We start from the raw sequence: 15,813 nt of genomic DNA, 5'->3' as shown, positions 1-15,813 counted from the left end.
GTTTTTGATGTTATTTCACTACAAAACTGCTCTTCCATTCTAATCAATTTTGGGCAAGTTTAAACGAAAACATTGATCAATTTTCGAATCGAACTTTCTCCAATCAATTGCAATTCCATTAAACACAACACTCCCAGCACTTTGATCTCATGCAAAATTAAAAAAAAACGCTTTTAGTATTTCCATACCAAGGTATATGTGCTCGTATACGAACTCAACCAATACACTTTGATGCCTTCTGTTACTATAGTTTGAAATAGTGACTATTGCTGTCGAAGTGACCTCCTATCAGAAACTGACCGAATGGCTTTATACCAAACCAGCATAAGTTGCGAAGTAATTAGCTGTGCGGTTTGTTGATAGGCAACGTGAATGACGTAACTTCTTCCGATGGCTGCAGCAAGCGAGGTTGCACGCACAAACTTCCTATTATTTAACCGACTCCAGTCATAACTCAGTTCCTGGAATTTTATGCGCAACAATAGTGAAAAAACAGTTTCGACAGTTTATATAGACCTGCAAACAGTGAATTTACGTTTACGAAGCTCATATTTTAGTAGTACGACTATTTTTAACAGTGCGTTAATTTTTAAACCGCCCCACATTTTTAAACCATGACTGTGTATGCTTGATAAGCCAACGCGGCTGTATTTACGTGCTCTGTGTAACGTGAAATCAAATATGCCAACATGAAGTTCTGCCTGATTTTTTTTGGACCATCTTTACGCACGACGGCGTGACACAGCCCACTATGAGCAATGATCTACTGATCAAACAAGACCTTTTGCGTAACAGGTGCGACGTAACAAAATTCCTCCACCAACGCAACATCGCATGATTTCACTTCCAAAACGTCGTAGGAAACTTTATACTCTTTCTATATATCCTAGCGTTTCTGCACCCCGAATTTATGGACAGGAGTGTTTTCACAAAAAGAAGCCGAAAAAAAAAAAGAATACATACACCTAAAGTCGCTTTTACTAATATTTAAATTTTAAGAGTCGTCTAGTAGTTATGCTATAACGGCAAAAATAGTCTGACCCCTAAACACTAAGAAACACTGCTCTGGTTGTGCTTGCTGCAGGGTACCTGGGCTTTAACCCTATACCTCCTCTCTGCACCCCCTACTTTATTAAGCCCCGAATTGAGCTCACTTTTGTTACGATACAAAACGTTTGGTTCCATTGAAAGCATCGGTTACAGGGTTTTAACCCGCGCGAAAAGCGTCGACGCCCTTTGTGAGGTTTAATATTATATTTATCGCCATTCATGCGACTCGCGGCACAGCACGGGTGATGCTTCTTCACACGACAAACATCACGGACCAATCCAAATAGGAATGAAAGGCATAAGGCGTTGTCAGCGTCCATGTGAAGGCGGCGTGACCGGTGGTTATTTGTGCTCGTGCGTACACTCTCTTTGTACCACGTAAGGTCGTCCATTGTTTGCTCGTAAACTGTGGGCAAGAAGCACACACACACACACATCTAAAGCCTGATGTCCATGAGATGAGGATAAACGTACGACAAAAACACAACGGTCCCTATGCACTTTTGAGTGGTTCGCACTCTTAAGAACTTTTCTAAGCAGTTTCAGGCCATTCAGTAAAATGATCCAGCAATGGTCTGGGACTGTAAACATAATTCCAACGTAACGTTTACAACTTACTCGCAGACAGTGCCCACTACTTCAATTAAGTCTCATCAGTGCATCTGGTGACAAGACATTGGTGACATAGGCCAGCGTTAATAATACAGTACATTTGTCTGTCTGTTTATTTTAAGATCAGAAAACAAAACCGTTGTTTTTATTCCACAAGGGTCTTATTATCAAAAATATGTGGCCCTTTTTTTAAGTTACCCAACACATCATCGATGAAAATCGGCCTAAATCCCTTCGTAGTTCAGAAGAAACTACATCTCAAATCATTGCGGCATCTTACATTGTATGGAAATGTATGTTATAAAGGTTGGAAAGGCAGCAAAAATAGATGTAAAACCGGTCTGCAACCATTTTTGACTTATATTGACCTTTCGGCAATTTATTCCTGTCTCCACAATAGACTAATATTACTCTTCTTATTTCTTATGTCAATAAAGTAAAATTGGTCAGGGACAACTTTGTTTGTTCTTAAAAATGTTTGTTTGTCCAAGTAAAAACGCAATTCTGCACAGCAATTGCTCATGGTCATGTGGTAAAATAGGCTATTTAGTTGGCTGATATTATATTCGTCTTTTTTACAGTGCAACTCAGACAATAGTTTATCTTTTCAAAATTTACCTAGTTTCTTGCAATTAACTGCATTAGCTGAACGATGTGGTTCCGACAGAGAATACTGACCTGCGGCGGACGCGTGTAAATATTTTTGCCACAAGATGTCAACCAAGAGCTAATGATGTACATGTCTGACTGCCAGGGTTTTGTTTAAAGTTTGGTTTGGGTGACCGCTAAGTAGTTTTAAGAGACCGCAAGTGTTTCATTTAAATACCAAAAAATAGCCATTTCCAAATTTTGGGAAACCGCTGGAGAAATTTGTTTGCATAGTCCCTTTCTCATCACGTTTTTATTGTTGAACGATTACGTAAACAGCAAGGACGCCGAAAAAAACATGAATTATCTAATCAAGTGTCCTGTTTTTTTAAAATAGTGCTTGAATTCCCTGTTCTGGTTGTACGTTCGATTGCATAAGACGGTGGTTGAACCCGCAGGTTCTGCTGGCCAAATGAAACCCGCCTAAACGGAAACACCAGCGCGGTTCCTTGGACCGTTTCTAGTGATCCCGTAGGCAGACCTGGGTGTCCCGAGGACAGTCCTTTGCGACGATGAGAATGTTGCCGTTGAGCTTTTCTTTTGTCGTGATTTTGTAAGATCGATGGCGAGATCTCACATGTTGTACGCTGTGGAAGGTCTTCGACCCGGATGGTTGATCTGAAAAAGACCAAATCCTACGGCAAATTTTCCCCACCGTTGTATATAACTATAACAAAAACTTTCTTTTTTGCCGCAAATAGTGATGTATGCACCAAAACACGTTAACACCAACTTGCAAGGTTTGTAAAGTGACATCAGGCTTTTATATAAACTCGTACGAACACTAGATATCGTTGCCGCCTACAAATTAATTAAAACGCCAAAAGCCCACAGCCAATGCATTTCCAGTCCTTGAGCGGTATTTTATCAGTATCAGAACCAGGGTTCAAAAACACAGTCCGTTAATCCAAGTGATTTGTTGTGGATTGTAGCCTCAAATTTGAAGCTATATTGGTCTTTTACATGTACGCTGGTGTTCACCTTGGCTGTTTTGAAAGGACAGCTGAAATTGAATTAATACATTGGAGGTCATGTTAGTTGTTTTTCGACCCAAGACCGAAAACCAAAATCGAATTATTTGTTACCAAATTCTCAGTGCTTGGTGCTCACCGTTGTATTCGCTGCTTTTCCTTTGGTACGACCTGACGAAAATCATGTAAATTGGAAATTGATTAAAATAAATCGAGTTGAAGAAAAACAAACAGCGCCAGCCCATCTAGCATTGTCGGAAATCAATCGCAATACCAACATTATTTCTGGTAAAAATTGTTTTGCTGCAAATGGAATCCAAAAATTCAACATATACTATGGTTCAAACAAAATCCATTGAAATACATTTCTGTTCACAGATTATTTTAGGTTTTTGGCAACATTCATGTTCATATAGTTCTGTTAAGCGTTTTGTACACTGTGTTTTTACTTTAACCTTTAGATTTAACGTTCTAAGTCATGTTTTTGAACGGTCATATGACAATGTTATGTCTTGTCCTTAATGGATCTGGAATACAATAAGTGGGATAAAAACGTTTTCCATTACAAAAGGTTACTTGAGTGAAAGAATAAATAAAAGAAAGACCAATATTAATAAAATTTTGTTTCGCTTACCAAAATTGAGTTAATAGTAAAAGTAAAGCAAGAAAAAATTCCATCTACTTTTTTTCAGTATTGTTACTCTTTTTAGTAGAGAACTATTAGACTGGGCCACAGCAACTCGTAACATACAGGGACTTTCTACGCCAAAAGTTTTCCTTTTTTAACTTCCAGCCGTCCTCACACCGCCTTGCGATTTTGGTTTGCAGTCACGTGATCTATGAATAATTAATCGCGATCGAAATAAATTTAAGCCCCAGTTCGCGTGTCCCTATGTCGTCATAATCCAAAGAAAAAAACTACCCCCTTTTCGACGATATAATGCCTAGTGACTGTAGGTGTAGTTTTTTGGTATAATAGCAACCAAGGTGATAGTTGAACGTTTTCTTTTGTTGTTGTATTCATTGAGCTTTCCTGTTTGTCCTCATCTTGCGCCGGTAATTGAAGCCTTTTTACAAAAAAGTAAATTTCAAAGATTCGAAATTACATTGGAATGCTGCGACATTTGTATTTATTTGGTAAAGTTCTACTACATATTCCGTTTCTAAAATCTTTTTGATTATACTTTTTTAACCTTTAAAAGTTTAAAGGATTGACATACCATTATTGCGAAAAACAATACAGATTTATTAACAATCTATACACTATAACAGGGATGGCGAACCTTGTTAGTTGAATGGGTCAAACATGATATCAAAATTCGAAAAGAAAACGAAGTGGGTCACATATTTTTTTACATGTCAATGTCAAGATGCTTGTTGCTGCATCTTTTCTGCAAGTCTTGTAATCCTAGGTAGTTTTCAGTTTAATACACGCAGCAGTCATATCTGAGCTGAGACGATTCCTGGCACTTGATTTTATGAAATTCATGTGTGGAACCGAACAGCGTCAACAAAGGCACAACAAATCGTTTCAAGTTCTACGTTTAAATAAACATATCTGTTGCCTCACAATTGACTCAACAATCTGTATATTGAGAAAATAGGCAATCTGGCAAAGGACTTAAAGTTAACTGTTGCGTTGGTTTTTAATCTTGGAAATCTGGTAACCCTACCTATAGTAATCAGTATAAATTTTTGAAACTACAAGTGGGTCACTGGAATTTATGTGGTGGGTCACTTTTTGACCCGCGGGTCAGTGGTTCGCCATCCCTGCACTATAACAAAGCAAAAAGACCGCACAAAATTATAATTTAATTTTGGTAAATTTAAAACAAATTACTGTGGATTTGATCTTGTGTTTTTTTCTGTTAAAACTCTACTCAGTCCATATCATTTTATTTATTTTTTACAATTTATTTTTATATTTTTAAGCGTGTTTGTTGTGTTGGTAATAATACTGCCTATTTATAAGCTTAAACCGATGTTTTGGAACATGAATTGATGACAGTTCAGTTTGCTGCAAATTTCTAAAATTTTAAGTTCGCAATTAACGACTTCCGTTTCAGGGCGCGAATTTGTAAACAAACGGAATAAACCATATCAAAAATCGGTGTGAGTAAAATTAAATATTTAATGAATGAAGCTATTAAATATTCACAATTTTCTCACGGTCGTTCATATTTAATGAACCAGGCTAGAGGTTGTGGAAGGAAAAGGTGGCAAAAGGCTTGAGGTAAAAAAAACGACGAAATTTCTCTCTTAATATACAAATCAGTCATTTCCCACAAGCACGACACAAAAAGCGAATTTGTCATTGACACTGACGCGACAGCACGATCCGGATCACGTCACGGTAATCTTATCACGTCATCAGAGAGCGACGTCATAATGCAGGATAACAAAACGCATCTGTTACTTTGAGCAAAAGTCAGGAATCGATTTTTTATTACTGGCGCTCGGCCATTAAAGTGCCTTCTTTTTGTAATTAGCTGTTCGCTGTATGCATAATATTTCCATCGCAGTGCTGACATCTGTCGCGCTTTTTTCGGTTTCTCGGCGGCCCGAGCGCTGTGTGCGGAAGAGTTATAATGCGCGCTGGGACCGTTTCACGTACAGCTAGATACAGTTTGACGGATATAGATACGTATATAAGTCCAGCAGAAGCAAGTACAGATGTTTTCCGGTCAGGTGCAAAACAACGTGTAAATCTTTTCCTGCTCGCAAACGCCGCCCTTCCGCCTATAGTTTTTCGCCCATTTGCAGCAGCAGCACAACAACAACAACAGCAGCAGCAGGAGCCGGGGATCAATTACGTCACATATTCCACCTGTCCGCCATAGACCACGTGACCGCCCCGAGTGACGTGCGCGAGGCACAAATAGGAGAGAGGAAAAAGGTTGGACGATCAGACGCGGTGCGGGTTCACATTGGGAGGGTTCATTTCGGGCAGAGGTCCGTGGAACCCAAGGACACCCCGGCGGAGCCTATAGGGGTGAATTATTTATTAATCGTTCTAGGTCCGTTGAGAATTTGCAGATTTTATAAAATATTCATAGTTGGTGTGAGACAGCAAGATTCTTCAATGAGTGTTAATTTGTCGCCTTCCGATTAAATAAACTTATTGGACGCGAAATTATTAGTTGATTTAGATCGTTAAGGCAGCTTCAATTATATTCCGGGAACGCAAGAGTTGAGGTGCAAGTTAGAAATGTATAATATTTAAGAAGTTTTTTTATGTGTTTGCATTGTTGTTAAGGGATTTATTTTTATCGCCAACTTAACATATCTTTTTAATATTTTACAGCGTTTGACTTTCATTTCTTAGTGACTTGTTTGACAAGCAAAAATCTTCAAGATGTTTACCAATATGTTAGCCCCCCATCATCACCGACCCCCTTCACCTGTCTGCACAGTGACGTCACTGAACACCAACAATTATTCAACTGAACAAAAATACACACCTTTACACAACGCCGCTGACGCAATGAGACGTCACTGCATGACATCCCCAGTTGCATATTCGGTGAGCAATATTTTTATTTTTATTTTTTATTTAATTCTTGTTGTCACCTGTCATAAAATTAAGTATGTTTTGCGCTGATTTTGTGTTTTCATAAAGAATGGTTAATACAGTAACAAAAAACAAAATTTTATTTTTAGTCTTTTTTTACACTTATGCAAAAATTGAGTTTTTGAAAACTGACAGATGATCAATCAGTTTTTATGTGTCGAAAACCGTCACAGATAAATGGTTTGCGTGCTGCGTCGCGATGCACTCACATCGTAATTACGCAATACTGTGAAGCGTGGCCGTAAATTTTTCGCCGACATCTGCAAATTTCACGACTGACAAAATGGCGTCGCGGCTCACACCATACTCTTCTCTCTCATAAGCCCCCCATCGCTTTTTAATCGGGGTCAAATCCCATTGTAAACACCAAAGTCGCACGGGTAGCGAATCGGAAACATATGCTTCGGATGATGGGATTTATTAAACTTACAAAACATTGACTTTTTCAGGGCAACTTATTCGCTGGTTTCGACGAATCTTTTCTCGCGCGAGCGGAGGCTCTGGCCGCTGTGGATTACACCGGAAAGAACCAGTTTAAACCGGAACCGACAAACCACTCATATTATGCCCCATCAGCTACACATTATGTTACGCAGCAGCATACAGCCCCAGCTATGCCACCGCCAGGTAACTTGGCAACCTGATCGGTTGGTTAGCAACAGACGAACGTATATTTGACCGTTTCAACTTTCGCAGTGTACAGTTCAATGCATCCGCCGTCAGCTTTTCACCACACAGCCGCTCTACAATCCACCCTCGAAACAAATGACGTCATCGATCAGCTGGGCTCCTCTCACGGGTAATTTTTTAAATCCGCACATTTAAAAAAAACTCTAACTTTCATGTTTCTTAACGCTCAACTTTTGTTTTAGGGCATTTCCCACATACCAGCATCCCACCTTTAACACGTCATCAGTAATGATGTCATCCGCCGACCCAGTGTCACAACCGCACTACATCAGCCACACTGCGCCCCCATACAACCCCACCAGCCACTTTCACCCAGTGTCGTCATCGATTCACCCCTCCATACCCCCACCATCCAGTACGACGGCAACAACAACACAGCCAGGTAAGAACCTCAAAATTATCTTGTGTTTTGTTCTCAGGTTGTGTGAAAGTTACCTTGGTCTAATACAAGAAATGTTAGTTGGTCTGAAAAAGCGGCAAGATTTGCTTGAATTTTAAACCTTTGTTTTCTGTCTGTAGCGTCTCCTAACACAATCGTGGCAAACTTCCCCGCCAGTGAGTACGACGCAGACCCACGAGAATTGGAAGCATTTGCTGAAAGGTCGGTGTTAATATTGACGAGAAAGTTTAAACTTGGTAAAAGGCACAAACTAAACCTCGATTGTTATGTGTTCAAATAGATTCAAGCAACGACGTATTAAGCTTGGAGTTACACAAAACGACGTGGGCAGAGCACTTGCCAACCTTAAGTTACCTGGAGTTGGCTCCTTAAGTCAAAGCACAATTTGCAGGTAAGATAATGTCTAGTTTTCCAAACACAAACTGCTAAACTAAAAACTACCAAATATTTTAATAAAAAAGAAATAATTATAATTATTAAAAAGAAATAATTATAACGATCTATAGATCGTTTGTTGGTGGTATCAAGTTTACAACAATGAAATTCTGTTTTTAAATTAATGTTTAAAAGCTTATTTAAGTTTCAACAAACTTTCTTTTTTAGGTTTGAATCGCTCACCCTTAGTCACAACAACATGGTGGCTCTTAAGCCAATCCTTATCGCCTGGTTGGAAAAGGCTGAAGAGGAACATAGAAGAAAGATGGAAAGTGCAGGACTAGGAGACAAAAAGAGGAAAAGAACTTCAATTGCTGCTCCAGAAAAACGGTCCCTCGAAGCCTACTTTGCAGTTCAGGTAAAAATTTACATCTAAAAATATTCTGACCAACTGTAAACAAGATAATGGCTTGTGTAAAATCAATAAAATTGTATTTAATTTTTGCAGCCACGGCCTTCATCCGAGAAAATAGCAGCCATTGCTGAAAAGCTTGACCTCAAGAAAAACGTTGTGAGAGTTTGGTTTTGCAATCAAAGGCAAAAACAAAAAAGAATGAAATTTTCAGCTTTTAATGCGGTAAGAACCTATATAATAGTTAAACAATGAAATTGACATTTTATATCAATGTTTGTTGTTTGAAGTGATTTTAAGCAACGTTTATTGTATTTTGTAACAAAGATAGTTTTTAACTGAGCTACAAGCATCAAATGAGCAAGGGTCATTCTGAACTAGACAAGGTCAATAATCTAATATACTTGTTTTATTTCGCAGGAAGCAATGCTTTAATTTGTCGATCACCATCTCTGCAGTGTGCACTGTGCATCAAAACGAAATCACATGTACTCTTTGTACAATACTTCGCTGCTCATTGCCAGTCGATAAGCTGTCAACTGTGATCAAACTATTGGATATCTCTGTGACTTCAAAAATTGGTGCAATCTCACAAATAGCTGCTGGTCACAACAGCTTTGCACCTCATTTAGTCTGCTTTGTGACGAAGTATTGCCCTGTGAACATTTTACTCCCCATATTGTTGTTATTCTTCAAGCTTTCCTAAACGCATGGGATGTAAATGCACCTTGCTGCTCGGGATTCTAGAGGCTTCAAAGTTTCTGTTTTGTTTTTCACGCTTTTCAGTTTGTTTCGTTTTATTTTTGAGTTCCTCTATCGTCGCACGTTGCAATACATTGCTTGGAAAAATACAAGTCGACTTAATATATTTGTAGTTTCAGAATGTGTTATATTGTAGGCAGATTTTTTTGGAACACTTGGATTCAGCTCAGCAATTGTTTTTGGTCTCAATTAAACGATTAGCTTTTGTTGTTGATATTTTAGTATTTGGTCGGGTAACATTTTAATTAGACATATTTTCAACATTTAATGTTAGTTTAATAAAATGCATGGTTCCTTTGCAGAAAACAAACAATAAGAGATAAATTCGACAGTGATTATGTGTAAATAAACAATCAACAAACGGCAATTGTTTTGTTTCGCATACACTCGCTTTGTGATTTGATCGAATTGAACACATTCGACTCGGATTAAACCAAGTTTTAGAAAGCAGAGTGACTGATACATGACAGATGCTTGACAATTGTTAGATGACTGCTTGTGTCCCTGGTGATTGCCTCTTCAGGTAGATATGCGAAGGGCGTCCATTACATGCCGTGCCCATGCCAGACGCCATTTCTTGATTTGCCACATTTGCCTTGGGCTATTTTACCAGCAGGTGGTCTTTGGATTCAAACACTTTGCTGGCACGCGTTTTGTGGTCGAACCTGCATACACAAATGCTATTTCATGTTTGAAAGGTAAATCTTTAATTTTACACGAATTAGTTTTAAAGTAAGCGGTGTATATTAATGCATATTTTCTCTGCAAGCCCTGGGGCTGTTGTAAATAATAACAAATGTTTGAAAAAAGGTATTAATTTTCATTAGTTCTGCAAAAACAAGAGATTTACAAGAACATGAATGGTTTAAAGACAATTTATCGCTTATTCAAGATCTGCATTATATGCTTATAATTACAGCAAAATAGGCAACCACGTATTATGTAAGCATGACTATGGCTCAATTAACAAACGGAAAATTGTGTTTTTGGTGACAAACTTTGAAAATGTAACTTCGGTTGGGATGGGACCAATACGGTACGAACGCCGTGCTTGTTACGGAAGGTGTAGGCTCAGCCTCATCGGAAACACGACCATGGCGGCCTAATAAAATATTAAAAGCAGCAATTGACTAAAGTAGTTCATTAATATTCAGACATAGGCAAATTATCGCCACTTGCACTGGTTGAATAATTCATCAAAGGATAAAATATTCAGGAGTTTACCTTCTCGCTTCTCATTACTAATTTATTTCCTGTCGCACGTCCGACGGCTAACATCGGGGAAACAGCAGGCTACCGGCCGCAATTCGGTGTCCTGCTGGCCGCAAAGAACTTGCCTTACGCTTCGAAGTGCGTGACCATATCAACGCGCTCACTTCAAAATTATTGCCCAGTCAAAAACACAATTTCGCTTTTAATCTTGGAAAGCAAAGCCAATGTGTGGAATTTAAACAGCAACGATGTGAATTTTAAAATTGCAGTATCAATTACCATTATGTAAATTTCAGTAATGAATGATTTGTTTTTAGAGGTGTTAAGTCAACGTTAAATTGATCAAGCATCAAAAGTTAATTCGAACTGCTAGGAAAATCACACTTTCAAAGAGATATGGGGTCGGTAAAAATCTTATGGTTTAAAAAAAATTGACATTGAAAACATATGCTTCATTTTTTGAAGCCGAAAAATCTGTCATTGGGTCGCGCAGAATCGATTAGCGTCATCACATTAGTACCGATCTGAACCATTACAGAGCGTGCTGCGCATTAGGCCGAGGAGGCAACCCGTCGGGAATTTTAGTTATTGGTCGACGCACACATTGCGACTGGAAAAGATAAAACACGAATTGACATTCAACCGTTTATTCGCTCAGTGTGCACACTTTTCTGCGCTTTCTGGCTTGTCAGTTGTCTAACGCAATCACAGTGGATTGAACTTCGGTTAACCTCAATACTGCGCCGGCCAATCTGTCATCTATACATTATTGCAAATGCGGTATTCACGTAAAAAAAGCTTGCATTTTGTTGATAACTTTTCAATAATTTTATTGTAATCAGACGTTTTATTAAATTCGGCGATAGTGGTGAAAACTGATACCCGAGAACCTGTATATTGTAGCTAATAAACATTGTTTTTCTTAGTGATCTACTTCGGGCGTGTCTGATGATATTAGCATTTTCCATAAATATCTGTATTTGAAACAGGTACCCGGTTAAGTGCGGCAAGGTTAAATAATTCCGAGTATAAGCATATAGAAAACCGTCACAACCTATGACTTTCACATCACTACCCAAATGTACCGGTATACCTGAAATCCCCGGTTGCGTACATTTCTAGTTGTGCCGATGGTTTGTTAAAATTCGTTACCCAAACTTGACAGCAAAAATTTTTTTTCATTCACTTGCAGTTGATGATTTTCTAAAATAACCAAAAATAACGCAACCAAATAGTAACCGCATAAAAATTCTCTAGTTGTGTTTTGGGCTTTTTATGGCGACATGACATTCCTGGAAATGGCCCTAATTCAATTTCAATTAAACATAACAAGGTTTGTTTTCGAAAACGTTCGATAATTAAATTTCAATTAAACATAACAATTCTACAACAGTCGGATTTTTCGATTTTATTACACAGCAACGGTTATCTCACTTGTAGTTTGTTGTAATAACGCCCAGAAAAAAACATTTGTTACCATTATTAGGTGCGATTTTTGACCAAAATGTTTGAAGAAAACATCATATTTAACAACACGCAATTGACAATAGGTCGCCAATCAAAAGCCCAAAATTACAAAATGCCCACGCGCGTTCTTTTGATGGCGAATTAGTACCCGGATTTTGATTCCATTGAAGTCGTAGCAATTTGCTGGTAATTTCATTTGTCGTTTTTTTCGTCTCTTTATTTCACGCTTTGGCAACTTTGCGAACAATTTGACGCGTTCTATCGGTAAAAAAAACGTATCATTGTTGTCAGCGCTCGTCACAATCACAAAGGAACAATGGGTAGCGAGTGGCCGGAAAGTTAGTTTTCTTCCACATTTATTGATCAAATTGAGACGACGTGCGCGCGTGCCGTCCTCCGAATATTAACTGGGATTTGTTACCAAAGGACAGGACGAAGTAAATTACATTCCCTCATTTTACATCAAAAATATTGTGTAGTTCCATTTTCCAGCTATTTTTACGAAGGTAACGTTAACCATGCCGTAATTTTTACAGCGAAGAAAGTTGTGTATCACAGGCATCTTTTAACAATGTCAAACGACCATTTTCGCTTTAGGCCAATGATCCTGAGTTTTTATCTCACCGCGTAATACATTTTCTTTGTGAATTCCCTGTCTGTGCCAAAAATAGTTATCTAAGGGCCAATTTGGTAATATATATTTTGACATATTATTGTGGTGTTATGCGGGTACGGTTTATCTGAAACACGTGTTATACTCGTTTTTTTAATCGCTACTTTTTGCAATGTTTTAAAAAGTTATTTAGTCAGAATCTGTGACCACGGGTTCAATTCCTCGCTATTGTATTTTACATTGCGCGTGTTTGGATGTTAAAGAGCATTTAGGTGGGGGAATCAAATGTATGGCTTCTTGTGCATATTATAGCGTTTACTTTATTGCTGCTATTGCGTGCAAGCTGCCAAAGTTTGAATTGGTTGTCGCAGTGCACAAATTGCACCCAATCACAAAAAATCTCGATGCATAAGATTTCCATGCAGTTTTGCGATCAACAGGTGCCTTTGAACACGTGACTCACGTTGCTGCGGTAGCATGAGGGGGTGACGTCCGATTTAAATGCCCATCCCGACACAAGGAGTCTGTCGCGCGTTTGCACCCCCGGGGCGCATCGTGGCAGACGGCACGCGTACAGGTCACGTGGTTTACCATCCTCGACTGGATCATGCGTTGCCGGTTTTGAGGTAATCCAGTTTCCGTTTGCCTTTGTCGCTGGCTTGTTCGTTATGCAACATCGTATTTTTACATCCGAGTTCTTTGTTCTTAAAACTTCCGATACATAAATCCACAAAAGGTAATCCACGTTATGCAAGCGTCTCGTTCACGCGTGTAGAGCTTGATACTTGTCTACCTTGTTCACAGATCTGCTATCCTAGATTGTTCTCTCGGTGTCACAAGTAACATCGAACACAGAAGTGATCAGAAAAATGTGACTGGCTTTTTCCTGGTGCTTTCAATATTTTATCAAGCGAATGTTTTATAAAATATTCAGACCTTCATTGCGAATGCATGACCAACTTCAATAAATATTAAATGCTCGTTGCGTCTCTTCAATTTGTGTTTCACGACTGCGATTAATGTGATCAATTAGTGGTGAGCGATGAAGGCAAACTGGTGAAGGGCCAAATCACTTGCCGGGATTTTCTATTAAATCGCTATTTTGGGTGCCGAGCTTCATACAACGTCGCGTCTTTCGATCTACGAAGATATATCAATCGGGATTTTCGTAGTTATACACAAACGTGTTGTTATTGTTTAACTAGAGGCGTTGTATGAAAGCGTAGAAAATATATTTTTCAGGATTTTGTCTTTTTTATTTGACCAAATCGTATTCCAAACATAAAAGCAGTTTCGTAGTCGAAAGCATTTTTCAGACGAGGTTTCATCGCGCTTAAGCAAGAACGACCTAAAAAGAATGAAATTTTACGACTTCGTTACCCCTAAACGAACTCAAATTTAGATTCTTAAAAAACGATGATTTGAGCGAAAGATGTTACTGCTAAATGCTGTTTAAATAGTAGGCTACATTGCTACTAATCGTAAAAATTGAATGTATTATGGAAAAAATACAATAACTAAATTTGATCTGAATTTGAAATTTTTGAACGTATGTCGTATTGTGTATGCACATGTATAAGCAACTAGTAGATGAAAAAATGAAACACGCATGCGGTTTACAGACAGGGTTGTGGTCGTAATTGCATGCGCAAATTTGCGGTCAAATAACAGTGAGAAAACTTAGTCAGCGGCCGATCCGGCAAATTTTCTCTCTACGCCGTGTCTCGCGAATTGATGAACGAGTTTCGCATCTCGAAACGTTAATGGCCGTTACTGGTAGCGGGAGAGCTCCAGTTGTGATTAACAGCAGCTTGGGGATTCGCCAGCCAGCTAGGCTATGTATTTGCATGGAGCTTGGCCTTGGGTGTTTACGCTGGTTGCCTTCTGTATTTTGCCACGACTCGGGCTTGAATGCGATCGACGATTCAAAGCGGACGCCACACACCCCCAGTCATTAATAATTGAGGATAATCGATCGACATGCAATGCACAAGGCCTGAGACGCAGGACCCTGAATCCGCACAAACCAAACATGATACCTCGTTTTTTGCTTATGCTTATGCTGTGACGAAAACACGAATTTTAATCTATCTTCTCTCCTGTTTCTCGTTCAGGCCGCGTAAGCATCATGCGCTTTGCACAATGAATTTTTGATGCAGGGAACAGGTGCGTACGACTATCGCACGAAAGTTGTATGAAATATTCATCGTTTTGTGGAAGGTGAATGGCATTGTCCGCTTTGCACCTTGCGTTGCCAATGAATTTACCACATGTTCTCGCTATACGACAGGCCGGCTTAAATTGTACAAGCCATAATGGGGTTGGTTTTACTTGCCTGGACGCTTTCCAATCATTGGACCAATTTGTCCAAATGTCGTGTTTGATGACGCAACAAGGTCGATTGTATTTTGAAAATGGAAAAAGTTTAATTTTTACCAAAATAAACAGCGTAATTGACTATTAAGTAAACAATTTTCACATTTTAGCCGATGTTCAAAAAACACTCCAGAAGCGGGGTCAAAAATTTTGTTTCATAACCATGATATAAAATTTTGCAAGTAAAAATGAAAACAATATGTAAATGACAATGTAACAACGTTACTGTGGTTGATCAGATTTTGGCAATAAACTAACATCATTTGATAAGAACCATTGCTTATGTAGTGTTTATCATAACAGTTATTAACGGTTTGTGGCATAGTTAGATATGTCTGAACATGGCTGACACTTTATTAGGGTTTGTACCGTTGCTTTTCATGGTAATTTTAACTGAAGGTGCTTTTCAAACAGTGTTTTTCGTGAGGGTGTGGCAAGCTTTATAGGGGACCCGAAATTGTGCATAACACTACGACCACCAACCAATCAATAACGTCGTGGAAAAGTTTAATGGCCCAAAGCCCAGCATCGCCATCTAGCGCATGAAGCATTTTTTTATTCCACTGGTCCTTAACTTTACGGTTTCAAATTTGCATTTCCTAACCAACGACGTTATTATAACATATTTTCTGTAGTCGTTGCGTTGAGCTGTAC

The 15,813-nt window shown here is 38.8% G+C and overlaps 1 protein-coding gene and 1 long non-coding RNA gene across 3 annotated transcripts; one reads left to right on the top strand and one right to left on the bottom strand.

Annotated features, from left to right (window-relative positions):
- Nucleotides 1–6,566: 6,566 nt before the first annotated feature.
- Nucleotides 6,567–9,597, top strand: LOC145238696 (POU domain, class 4, transcription factor 3-like). Its single transcript, XM_080101940.1, has 9 exons — nucleotides 6,567–6,804; nucleotides 7,302–7,479; nucleotides 7,549–7,651; nucleotides 7,725–7,924; nucleotides 8,062–8,143; nucleotides 8,223–8,333; nucleotides 8,546–8,735; nucleotides 8,826–8,954; nucleotides 9,150–9,597. The coding sequence occupies exons 1-9, from the start codon at nucleotides 6,637–6,639 to the stop codon at nucleotides 9,162–9,164; spliced, it is 1,176 nt and encodes a 391-aa protein (XP_079958066.1). The 5' UTR covers nucleotides 6,567–6,636; the 3' UTR covers nucleotides 9,165–9,597.
- On the bottom strand, nucleotides 9,509–13,649 carry LOC145238697 (uncharacterized). Of its 2 annotated transcripts, XR_013862167.1 has the most exons (3): nucleotides 13,247–13,649; nucleotides 10,490–10,593; nucleotides 9,509–10,156 (listed from the first exon to the last, which is right to left on the bottom strand). It is a non-coding gene; the product is annotated as an uncharacterized LOC145238697 (long non-coding RNA). The 2 variants fall into 2 exon arrangements; XR_013862166.1 differs by having other exon boundaries at nucleotides 9,509–10,593.
- Nucleotides 13,650–15,813: the final 2,164 nt, after the last annotated feature.

Source organism: Phallusia mammillata, chromosome 7 (assembly GCF_965637545.1).
Source record: "Phallusia mammillata chromosome 7, kaPhaMamm4.hap1.1, whole genome shotgun sequence".
In the NCBI taxonomy this organism is placed as follows: Eukaryota; Metazoa; Chordata; class Ascidiacea; order Phlebobranchia; family Ascidiidae; genus Phallusia; species Phallusia mammillata.
This window is presented reverse-complemented; position numbering and strand designations above follow the sequence as displayed.

Coding starts and splice junctions, on each gene's coding strand:
- LOC145238696 (XM_080101940.1), top strand. CDS start 6,637: ATGTTTACCAATATGTTAGCCCCCCATCATCACCGACCCCCTTCACCT. Junction 8,144..8,222: donor TTGGAAGCATTTGCTGAAAG/GTCGGTGTTAAT, acceptor GTGTTCAAATAG/ATTCAAGCAACGACGTATTA. Junction 8,736..8,825: donor AAGCCTACTTTGCAGTTCAG/GTAAAAATTTAC, acceptor TAATTTTTGCAG/CCACGGCCTTCATCCGAGAA.